The 12,331-nt window shown below is 44.5% G+C and overlaps 1 protein-coding gene across 1 annotated transcript; it reads right to left on the reverse strand.

The window, feature by feature from the left end:
* Positions 1–98: 98 nt before the first annotated feature.
* Positions 99–12,047, reverse strand: KCNV1 (potassium voltage-gated channel modifier subfamily V member 1). The gene is made up of 3 exons (XM_021546437.3): positions 10,996–12,047; positions 8,721–9,247; positions 99–963 (listed from the first exon to the last, which is right to left on the reverse strand). The coding sequence occupies exons 1-3, from the start codon at positions 11,475–11,477 to the stop codon at positions 452–454; spliced, it is 1,521 nt and encodes a 506-aa protein (XP_021402112.2). The 5' UTR covers positions 11,478–12,047; the 3' UTR covers positions 99–451.
* Between the last annotated feature and the right edge of the window lie 284 nt (positions 12,048–12,331).

The following is a 12,331-nucleotide window of genomic DNA, read 5'->3' on the forward strand; positions in this document are numbered from 1 at the left end:
TCTTAAGACTTCCCTTTTCAGTTTTCCTTAATGACTTTGACTTTTGTTCTTCAAGTGCAAATACAAAAACTAGGCTTTTAAAATTCGAAACACTCTGGCAATTTTCACCAAGACTTTATTATGACACATTATTAGGGATTTAGATTAGACAAATGCTTGCATCATTGTTTTACTTTCATGGATCCATTATTTCCCATCTCACTTACCACGACCCAGTTCTGAAAGTAGGTTTTAGAGTTCCTTGAGAGATTTCATGCTATGTATGCTGCCTTTTGTATACAACAGATATTTCTGTCTGTCCATGTAAGTAAAACTCCATCTGGAAAAGCAAATACACTGTGTGGCAAATAATAAAATAAGAGATACTTAATACTAAATTTCTGAAGCAGTCTATGTGCTACACAAGGTTTAATAACTTCAAAGCCAAAACCAAAAATCATCACACCCGAAGTCAAAACCAAAATTCATCTGCACCACTGCTTCTTGTACTTGCTCTCTCTCTGCTTTTTAACCGCAACATGTCCATGACGCTGCGTGCGTATACGTCTCGCAAATTAACATTGATATTTGAATCGCTGGATGAGTTCTTCATGAGTTTCTTTAAAGCTTCACGCTGCCGAAGAGCAGCTTCTTTAATCTTCAGTGTAAAATAACAGGCAGAAAAGCGGTCATTTATTATCGCTATTGGCAAAGCCAAAACCAGGATTCCTGATAGTATACACATAAAGGCTACTACCTTACCAATGGTAGTGTCTGGTCTAATGTCACCATAACCAACTGTTGTCATGGAAGTTGTTGCCCACCACCAAGCACCAGGGACACTTGTGAAAGTTGTGCCTGGCACACCTTGCTCAACAAAGTACTCCACAGTGGAAAATATAGAGATTCCTACAGAGAGGAAAAGAAGCAGAAGGCCAACCTCCTCATAGCACTGAGCAATAGTCATCCCAAGAGACCGCAAGCCTGAAAGACAAGAAATGCTGTCAGTGAGTTGATTCATGTAGCTGTCATTATATCTTTGCAAAACATTTCTTACTTAAAGGCTGACTGCTTTGTATTTTCTTTGAATGCTGGTGAACATGTCTTGAGAATCACAGACTCACTAACACCAGAGAGGATCTCCAAGGTCATCTAATCCAACCTTAAACTGAACACCAGCTTGTCAACTAAACCAGGTGACACATCCAGCTGTTTCATGAACACTTCTAGGACTGTGATTCTATCACCTCCCTGGACAGCCCATTTCAAAGCTTAACCACCCTTCCAATGAAGAAATTCTTCTTTATGTCCAACCTGAACCTCCCCAGCACAGCCTGAGGCTGTTTTCTCTTTTCTTATTGCTTGATGTCTGGGCGGAGAGGCTGACCCCTCCTTTCAGGTAGGAGGTAGAGAGCAATAAGGCTCCCCCTGAGCCACCAGGCTGAACAACCCCAGCTCCCTCAGCCACTCCTCATATGATTTACTCTCTTGATCCTCCACCAGTTTTGTTGCCCTTCTCTGGACATGCTCCAGTACCTCAATGTCTTTCTTGTAGTGAGGGGTCCAGAACTGGACGCAGGATTTGAGGTCTCCCACTGCTGAGTACAGGGTGATAAATAGTTTGCTAGTCCATTTGGCCACACTATCCAGGCCATGATACCATTGGTCTTTGTGGACACTTGGGCATAGCTGGTTCATGACACCCAGATCCTTTTCCACTGGGCAGCTTTTAGCCACTCTTCCCTCAGCCTGTTGCACTGCAACAGGGGTTGTGATGCAAGTGAGAACCCAGCACTTGGTTTTAGTGAATTTCATACTGTTGATCTCAGCCCATCTATCCAGCCTGCCCAGATCCTTTTGCAGAACCCCCCTATATCCTCCAGCAGGTCAACTCCTCCACCCATCTCAGTATCATCTACAAAATGACTAAAGGGTAGGATCCGATTCCCTCATTTGGATCATCAATAAAGATATTACACGGGACTGGTCCCAATACCGAGCCTTGGGGACTCCACTACTCACTGGCCACCAACTGGATGTGGCACCATACACTAATTCTCCCCAGGGCCAGTCCTCCAGCCAGTTTTTACCCCAGCAAAGAGTGCATCTGTTCAGGCCATGGGCCTCTCCAGTTTCTCCAGCAGAATGCTGTGGAGACAGTGTCAAAGATTTTATTGCAGTCCAGGTAGACAACATTTATAACAATTCCCTCATCCACTAGGCAGGCAATGTAGTCATTAAAAAAACCCAGGATGATCAAGCCTTGGCTGAACTGTCCTTTCTTAAACCCACAGCTGGGCCTGATCCCCTGGTTATCCTGTACATGCCATGTGATCACACTCAAGACCATCTGCTATATAATCTTCCCCAGCACAAAGATGAGGGCTGTAGTTCCCTGGATTATCCTTCTGACCCTTCTTGTAGATGGGCACTACATTTGCTAACTTCCAGTTACCTGGACCTCCCTGGTTAACGAAGGACGCTCATAAATGATGGCAAGCATCTTGATAAGCTTTTCTGCCAGCTCCCTCATCACCCTCGGAAGAATCCCATGCCCATGCGCCCCATAGACCTGTGAGTGTCTAAGTGGCACAGCAGGTGACTAACTACCTCCTCTTGGATTGCTGGGGGTCTATTCTGCTTCCCATCCCTGTCTACCAGCTCAGGGGGCTGGTTGCCATGAGGATATCCACTCTCTCTGTTAAACAATGAGGCAAGGAAGATATTAAGTACTCCAGCCTTCTTCTCATCCTTGGTGATAATGTTACCCCCACCTCCAGCCAATAAAGGACAGAGATTTTCCTTGGCCCTCTTTTTGTTGGTAATGTACTTCTAAACCCACTTTTTCCTACCTTTCACACTGGTGGACAGATTGAGTTCTAGCTGAGCTTTTGTTTTTCTGATTTTCTCTCTACCTAATGGAATCCTTGTACTCTTCCCGAGTTCCTCTCCTTCTTCCAAAAGTCATAAACTCTCTCTTCTCTCTGAATTCTGGCAGAAGCTCCCTGTTTATCCAGGCTGTTCTTCCTCTTTGGATTGTCTTTAGGCACACAGGTACTGTCTGCTCCTGAGTCTAAGATTTCTTTCTAAAAAGTATGCCCAGCCATTCTGAAGCCCTCTGTTTTTAAGGGCTGTTTCCTAAGGGACTCTGATCCAGTGTCCTGAACAGGCCAAATCCTGCCTGTTGAAAATCCATGTGAGAGGTTTTGTTTACCTCTTTCCTCACTTTACCATGAATTGAAAAGACTCTTATTTCATGGTCACCATCCTCATGATGGCCTCTGATCATATCTCTCACCAGCACTTCTGCTGGTCTAACGAGGCACTGACCCTGGTAGGCTAAAAAGAGGTGCTGCTCTAAACAGAAGCTGGGAAAAAGTGATTTACAGAAATCACTTTTTCTGTAATTTACAGAAATAGATCACAGCATCAGACTGAACATCTGACATCATTGGTATTTTCTTAATAGAGTATAGGAATTCTTCTCATTACTTATCATTCAAACTATAACACATCTGTTATAGTTCAGATTATAAGTACATATATACTTATACATAATATCTGAATTATAACACATATAATTTAGTTAAAATAAACTATCTCAATTTATTTATTGGCGGTAAGAGAAGATCTAGCACCACTGTACTTAAAAACACACAAAGATATATGTACTTGGAGACTGAATGTGCCAAGCCTCTGTTTTCCAGCCACTGTCCTCTTTTTCTCTTGGACCAAGGAGCCCTTAGTTACCAAATTTGTGTTGCTATGTGAGTACTTAGACTCCAGTTCAGTTCACTCAATAACTTTTTCTTGAAGGACTGCTTTTAATCCTTTTATAGTTGTCACAGACTCTCTTCGACCCTTCTTCCCACCCCCCCAAGCCCTATCACTACCTTGTATCTGTAGACATCAAACAAATGGTTTTCCAGTAACAGCTGCACTTGTGCCAAACTCAAGACAGCAAAGCCTCTCAATGCAAGCATGGAATCCTGTTAATAGACCATGTACTGCACCAGTCCTTTTGCCCCTGAGCTGCACAGGGAGTCTCTCTAACTCCCTATATTCCTCTCAGAGCTACTGCTTCTAGGCTAGAGTACCCCACAAAAGCGAGCAGGAAAGTAAATCCAAAAATAGTGCAATGGATAAATATTGCACACATAAAGAAAGAAGGAAGATAACAGGGTACCAATTCAGTTGAGACATATAGGAGACTGAAATTATCTTTTGAATTACTCTGGATTAGTTTTTAATACTGTTCCTTAAAAATGTGAGATGTTTTCTCTAATAAATGAGAAAAAACATAATGCTTATGAATTACCCTTCATTGGTATACTTCTCACTAAAGTAGTATTTGCAAAACAGCTTACTGAGGCTCTGCTTGAAGATTTCATGTGCTCGTTAATGCTATAGGCAATTTTGATTTTTTCGACAGTCTCAAACTACAAGATGTTAACATTTATTGCTTTTGGCTCTTTCCTTTCCCCTGCAGGTCTAATGGGTTTTAGAAGTTTTATGTACAGCAAACACTGGAAGTACACAGTAGAGATTGGAGGCAATGTTGGGGTTTTCTTCCCATGCTATCTGATACTAACTCCAGTAAAGCACTTACCCATATTGAGATCTTGTATTACAATAACTATGATCTGTAGAGTCTTTATTACAATGATATAGATTAAATCTCTAACACAAGGGGAATAATATATATCAGTGCAATATTTTCTCTGTAAATATGACTGCTTTAATATTTTGGAAACACTAATATTAGCAATGCAAAAGCTCCGTGAGACAATTGCAAGAACTCAGTTCAAATTCTCATCTTCCAAGGAAGGTAGCCCTTGCCCTGTAAAACTTTGTACTGAACAAGGCAGAAGAGAAAGTCCTTTCAGGTGAGCTAGGAAGAAGGTACAATTTAAAATTATTGCTGTAGCACTTCTTTTCAAAGCATAAATGAATATTATAAAAGCCAGGGTTTGTACCTTATGATGAGTCTTGAGAGTATTATAGCTAAAATAAAAAGCAAATATTTCACATAAAATAGATTTAAATAAGGAAGAAAAGAACAGTAACTGTGAACTCTTTGTATCACATTATGACATTCTAACTTTTCCTATGGTTAGTTATTCTAAGTGTTAAGGGTCTGATTTTTAATTTTTATTCTTAGTTCTAGTATACTAATCTAAAATTAAGATATAGTTCTTCATGTCTTTACATGAAGTCAGGAGACATTTCCAGGAAAATTTATGAATCAGAGAAGTTACTGGACTCCGCAGCTCATTCTAAGGGGAATCAGTTGGTGTAATGACATGTATAAAGTATACTACTATATATCACTTTGTACCTTTTAAAAAATGTCTCAGAGTCCTGGCACATGGCCAAACTAGGGCTGTTCCAGCATAGACACCTCAGCAAGTCTTACAGCTTCTCGTGAGAACTCCTTGCCAGGAGCTGTGACAGTTTGGTTACTCATGCTTGTAAGGTGCTAAGGTGCTGTAACAGAGTTGGTGTGAGGCTGGCAAGCAGCCCCAGCCCTGGTAGGAGGAAGAAGAAGCATTTCTGCCATGCAGGTCAAGTTCAATCTCTCTTTTGTCCAAAGTGACTTGGCAATACAAGCTGATATTCAGGGGCTTCAGTTTATACAGCGTTTAAATAACCCTAAAGTTTTGACACAAAAAGTGCTGAAGTTTCAACTTTTTATGACTCTAGAGGCACAATGGCCTTAAATATGCTATGGTCTTCTCTCAAATATATGTTCATTGCCTTTGCAAGCAAGATGCTCACACCCTACTTCTCCTCAAGAAGTCCCCCTGTACGTGCTTCCTAGAGACCAGCAAGGCTTCCCTGAAAACATGGTCCCAGGGGAAGGCAACAGCCGAGGAGCATCTGAGAACATGACAAATGCAGGTTCAATTCTATTCTTGAAGTCACTAAAATACATAATTTTGCTATATCAGAGGAGTAGTCTTGCCCTCTATCTACACATTTTATGGACAGAGGTACTACTGATTTCTCAGTGGCTCCTTGAAGAGATATAGTACTTTGCATAAGTAACTGCACACTCACACCCATTTAGCCTGAGTGTTTTTAAAATCCCATCACTCCAGTGAGCTGGCTTCAGCTTCCAAAGGGGCAGAAATTACTTTTTTCATTTCTTATTTTCATTCTTGTTCTTGTCCCACAGAAAGGGTTAAGTTGCTATTTCTTGAAAGTGAACAAAATAACTGTTTTTTTCACCTCACTCATCTCTGGCCCTGACAGCAGGGCCAGACTGCTGTTGTGATCCCAGCTTTGCTATGGCTCCACAAAGTACCACAGAGATGTTCTTGTGGCTCTGAACACTCCTACTTGTGAAACAGAAGCTGCTGCCTGCAGACACAAATCTTCTGCTCTTGTATTCATCTTGCCACACGAAACAAGTGAGCAGTGCCTGAAGCTTTGTCTGGTCTGAGACTGTAGGAATTGTAGAGAAGCCTCACTGGAAGGTTCCTCTCAGATCCAAGGCAAGAGAGCAGAAGAGGTTTAAACTGAGGTTTCTCAGGACTGTCTAGGCATGTGCAAGATGGATGGTCTCGATGCATGATACATATGGGGCTCATCTTGTATTAGGAGCTGTGGTAAAGGATGTATTTAGAAGCACATTAACAAACTTCTTTGTACAGGAGATCAGAACAGTGAGTTTCTACATTTAAATCATACAGATTTGATTTAGCATTCTGCAACTAAGTAGGCAGCAACTGACCTACCAAATAAACATCACAATGGCAGTAACATTACTCCGAGTGGTTTAAATTGATACAAATATTGCTTCTTGCACCTGAAATTGGCATTTTGATTCCAGTAAAAAGAAGACAGCACACCTCCAGATCACGACACTACATTTTTATGTAATTAATTCACTTTTACCTAACATAGAACTATTGAATTCAATGCCACTCAACATTGTGATGTAAACTGTGGTAAATACTGAATAATTAATTAAAAAATATATAAACCTAAGTGTTTAGACCATCCTTGAAAGTATGTGTACCTGAAGTTAGCAGTTATAAAAATATCTGAAACATCCAATTTTAGGTTAATAGAGCCACAAAACAGAGTGACAGAATGAACACATTCATTCTGTAAGAGTAAATTGCAATAAAGTGAAAACTTAAGTTGAATCAACATACTTTTGGAAGACCATTTTGTTAGCACAAAAGTGCCCTGATGAGATAAAATCTTTTTCTTATTTTCAAAACACAGTTAGAGAGGATGGCATTCACATTACAACTACCATCAAAAGTGTGTAAAAGCATTGCAAAACACCTCTACCAAACCCTGCAAAACTTATAATGAAGCAAAACACATTGCCAGACTGAATCATTATAAACTTCCTCTCAACTGCTTCCTAAGGGACTGTTATGCATCAGTATAGGCATAATTTAGGGCAGAGAGTAGGATTAAGATACTTCCCAAACCACTATGATTATGCTTATGATTATGAGTAGTATCAAAGCTACTCCCTGCCACTGGCAGGCAGGTTTGCTACCCTTCAGTGGTAACAAAATAAGACTCTTTCTGCTGCTGGGAGCACACAGTAACTCCTGCTGAATTTGGGCCAGTTCACAGAGAGGGCTCTCCAAAAATAAAACCATTCCTGCTTCATGGCTGAAAATCCTGAAAGGGAACACTGGATGCATTTCAAGTACAATCACCACTGTCTTCAGAACAGCTAATATTTCAAGATAGAGATCATTATTTACTACTAGGATTTAATTTTTCAAAGCTACTAGTGTTGGCTGAACATTTCTCCTGTAAAATTCAGCACCTTCTCCACGATTTAGGTGGGTACATAATCAAATCAGTTTGAAAATGCCAAGACAGTTTTTATTCTTTCATTTAGCCAGGCATGCACATGCTATGAAATAGTAATAAAATCAGGGGAAATGCTAGAGGAAATTAAACACTTTCCAATCATTTCCAGCTTCCTCTGATAAATTCCCACTGGAAAATGTTAACTTTTATGCCTTCCTTTCACCAGAGGGAGCACACAAGATGGTTCACAGAAATGCATTTCACCTTCCACCCCACCCCTGGCTTGCTATTCATTCACCTGTCAGGAGTGCCAGGGCAATAAGTGCCCCAGGCCTCTTGGTGAACGCTGGCTGAGCCTGGCACTGCTGCTCTGCATTGCCCCTGATGGGCTCCATATACCACTGGAATACCAGTGGGTTCAATGGGGCCAGAGAGGCTCTCAACCCATCACCTGAAAAGGTTCTAAACAGTTTCCTTGAAAAATTCTCCACTGTGGTTGTTTTCAGGATCTGTGACATGGACAAAATGATGACATAATTCTTTGCATATGCTTTTAAACAAACAAAATTGCGACAGCTGTCATTAGTGGGCCTTGGAACATACAAAAAGTCTGGGCTGATGATCTCTGCTTCTTCCCTAATAAAATCAACACACATGTATGTTTTAAAATTAATCACATTATGAATGACTGGTGGATGATTTACAGCATGCAACACTGAGGTCTGTTTATGTAAATGTTCAATGCAAACAATATACAAAGCTTTATGAAGAGCTAAAATTTTTTGAAGAAGGCCCTTGTCACTCAATTAGAACATTCAAAAGTGAGATTTTCAAAAGCCATTGCTGCTAACAGATTGTGTCATGCAATGCACACACAAAAGGGAGGACTGTGCCCAGGGACAACTGTTGCAGGCAGTGAAATTGAGAAATATCATAGCAATGGCCAAATATACCTGTTGAATGTCTTCCCAGCTTCAACATCCGCAGGGCTCTGAGAAGTCTCAGCACTTGGACAATGCGCCCCACGTTCTCCAGCTCTTGGGAGCTCTCACCACCACACAGGCTCTCTACCAGCAGGGTGATGTAGAAAGGCAAAATAGCAAGGAGATCTATGATGTTTGCCACACTCCTTAGGAAGTGGCACCGATCTCGTGCACACAGGAGCCTCAGGACAAACTCCGCTGTGAACCACGCAATGCACAGGTACTCTAGGGCATCCAGCAGTGGTGGGGCCAGCCAGCTCAGCTCTACTGAAATCAAAGCCATGTTGGCAATTGACACAACAACAAAAACCATGGACAAGGTGCCAAACGTCCTGGCTGCGGCAGAGGAGCCAGGCTTTTCCAAAACTTCCCAAAGTTTCTGTCTGACATTGGGACAGAGGCTACCGGAAAAATCCTCTTCTTCATCTTGGGCATCCAGTTCTTCTGCATCTTTCTTGATGTCTAAGGCTTCACTCAGCTCCTTCCTCCTGAAGTACCTGCCCAGGAACACCCCCGCAAGAGATTTTGAATACCAATACACAGATGCTTGTCTTATCATTTACCATGCAAATCAGAAGAATACACATTAAAGTTTACCTTATGTGAACTCAGAAAACCCTAATATCAAGCATATGGCTTATATTGTTGAGCTCCTGCAGCATATTTCCACTGACTGATACACTTCTATTACCCCATTTCACATCAGTGATACATTCTACAAGCAGAGTAATTTTACTGGTAGTGATTTATTTATATGGATCATGTTGACCACAGTAGGATCTGCACCACGACTAACATGAATTCTTAGAAGCAATCCTGGCACAACCAGATTCTCTGTTTTTAAACACTTCTTGATTTGTTTACTTGCATGCAATTTTTATTACACTGGTCCATATTTGCAATAGCAAAACTGAAGGCATAATTAAAGCCACACAGTTCATGGGTAAACTTCTGATCAATACACACTAAGATGACAATGTATCTTTCTTTAGATAAATGGGCTCCCACACAAAGTGGACAAGCATTTGTACTAAGTAAAACTTACAGACTGTAAATATATATTTTGTCAGAGTAAGAGTATATTTAAAGTAGTATTTTGTCAATCATAACCATACTCAAAGTACACTTTAAAAAAACCCTTTTTCTTTTGTATCTTTCTTTTTGACTGCTGTGAAGCTCAAGCCTTAGACAAAGGTGTTGTGCAATTTTGCCTTCAATACAGTTAGTCCTGCATATGTCAAAAAGGCCTGTAGCTCCATGTATCACTAAAGCAGTAGGAACATTCAGTTACACTTACCAGAGAAGGAAGAAAAGGATGAAAACTAGGCTCCAATTTTCTCAGTTGAAGAACTGAACCATACTAGGGTAGGATATCTCTAATATCCTTTTGGGATGGCATTACTTCTTTCTTTCTAATAATTTTGACGTAACTGCTATAGCTAAATAGCAGTTACGCTCTTTAGAAAATTCATTTATTCAATACTAAAAAATCCAAACCAGTAACATTGAATATGGTGGGAAATTAGCTGCAAATAGAATTAACAGAAACATCCTGGGGGTGGTTCAGTCAAAACCCACCTTGTTCCAAAACTGCCTGTTATAATTTGTCTCCAGCGAGCCATGTTCCCGCTGTTGCTGCCCCCTCCCTGTAAGCTGCTACATCCACGTGCAATGCTTCCTTTCATGGCTCCTCCTGGAGCCATGCCACCCACACTCAGCCTGGCAGGTGACCAGCCCCCCTTCTGCCTCTCCAGCTTGGATTTGGAAATCCTTCAAAATTAAAGTGCAGGTGGGCAGGATCCAAATCCTCCCAGCATTGTGCCCGACTCCACATCTAATCCCTCTATGATAACCTCACACTGAATGACTGAAGGGGCATCTTTCCTTTTACAATCTTTTAATCTCTGGTATTGTCCTTTTCAACATTTTGAGCTTCTAGGGCCAGTTTGAAGCCACTACAGGACATCCCAGACTCTGATCCTGTTGCTGTCTCACTATCTTGACCTCGCTAGCAACCTTTCCCACAGTAAATGGTAACTGTGACCTCACCCAACACATCTCACATTTCTGACACCCATCTACTGCTAGAGCAGCACTTGGGGCTCAACTCACACAACTTTTCCTGCTACCTCACCTATCCCCACTGCTGGATCTCCCACCTGAGAGTACCTGAATGCAAGTCAATGTGGAACTCATCTAGCCCACAATCCACAAGATGAGGAAGCCTCCTCTTCTCACAACTCACCGGTCTCTGCAGCAGGAATCAATGCTGAGCTCATCCAAACCCCAGTACTGGATCTCTTGCAAGAAAGAGAGTGCACAAAGCTGCTCCATCACATGCAGCCTCCCTGTCTGGTAGTAATTCAGGATGTAGTGAAATGCCTGTGAGCTTCGGTCAAAGAAGTATTCATTCTCCACAAGGTTGGCATCATCACAAAGCTCAAGGAGGCCAGAAGCCACATCCCGGGCAGCAGAGACCACGACTGCCAGTTTGCCAAGACGGGTGTCAGGGTAGCAAGACAAAGTTTGCTGGGACATCACAAAGCGGCTGCCTCCTACATTGATAGTAAAGCAGTCCAGAGAAGGGATGACCTTCTGGAGCAGGGGAGCCTGCTCTTCCTCACTGGAGAAAACACTGGACTCTAGTGAACCCAGGGATGTGCTACTCCCTGGTTCCTCCAAGGATGCTTGGGAAGAAAGAGACATGCAGCAGGGAGGCGACTTCATCCTGTAGCTGCCAGCAGCAGCCCACACTCTCCAGGATCAAAATCACGACACGGCTGCAGAGAAGGCTGCCCCGCCTGCGGGGCGGCCGGGCCGGGCTCGCAATGTTGCCTCTGGCCACCGTCCCGGGGACCCCGCGCCGCTCCCGCTGCCCGCGGGCGGTGGCCGGAGCCGGGCGGAGGTCAGGCGGGCGCGGCGCAGCCCGGCGCCGCCCGCACCCGCGAGGATGCTGCAGGAGCCCCGGGAGCTGGGGCGGCGTCACCTCGTGCTGTCCGCCCGCGACGGCCCCTCCGCTTCAGCGCTCATCTCCGGCCGCTGCGTCGGGGCAGGGGAAACCCGCCGGGACGACACAACACGGAACGCCGGCGACTCCGGGCAGCGCCCCGACAGTGGCCCCGGGGGCCGCCGGCCAGCCCGTCCCTCCCGCCCCGCGATCGCTCTTCGGCCGGGGCTGCTGCGGCCGGAGCCGAGCTCCGCGAACGGAGCGCCTGGGCACGGCTGCCGCCCCCGGGCCGCCCGGCCGCTCCCCGCCCCCGGCCCGCCTCACCTGCCCGCCGCCCGGCCGTGCCGCCCCCGGCTGCGCCTCCGCCCGCTCCCCGGCTCCGGACCTGCGGCCGGCGCCAGCGCCTCTCCATGGCGGGCCCTGAGCCGCGGGGGCCGGCGGGGCGGGGGGCGCGGGCCGGGCCGGGCGGGGCCGCGCCCTCCCCGCGGGGCCGAGCCGCGCCCGCCCCGCCCCGAGCCGGGGCCGCGGGGCCCGGCGGCCGCAGGTGCGGCGGGAGTGCCCCGAGCCCAAAGGGGCTGCCCCGAGCCCACCGGGGCTGCCTCGGGACACCCCGGCGCTGCCTCGGGACACCCCG

Source organism: Lonchura striata, chromosome 2 (assembly GCF_050655825.1).
Source record: "Lonchura striata isolate lonStrDom1 chromosome 2, ASM5065582v1, whole genome shotgun sequence".
Taxonomy (NCBI): domain Eukaryota; kingdom Metazoa; phylum Chordata; class Aves; order Passeriformes; family Estrildidae; genus Lonchura; species Lonchura striata.

Excerpts from the sequence above, each read along its gene's own strand:
- KCNV1 (XM_021546437.3), bottom strand. The coding sequence starts at position 11,477 with ATGAAGTCGCCTCCCTGCTGCATGTCTCTTTCTTCCCAAGCATCCTTG. Across the intron at positions 9,248-10,995 it reads GATTCCTGCTGCAGAGACCG|GTACTTCAGGAGGAAGGAGC; the intron begins GTGAGTTGTGAG and ends GTTCCTGGGCAG. Across the intron at positions 964-8,720 it reads GCTGGGAAGACATTCAACAG|GCTTGCGGTCTCTTGGGATG; the intron begins GTATATTTGGCC and ends CTTGTCTTTCAG.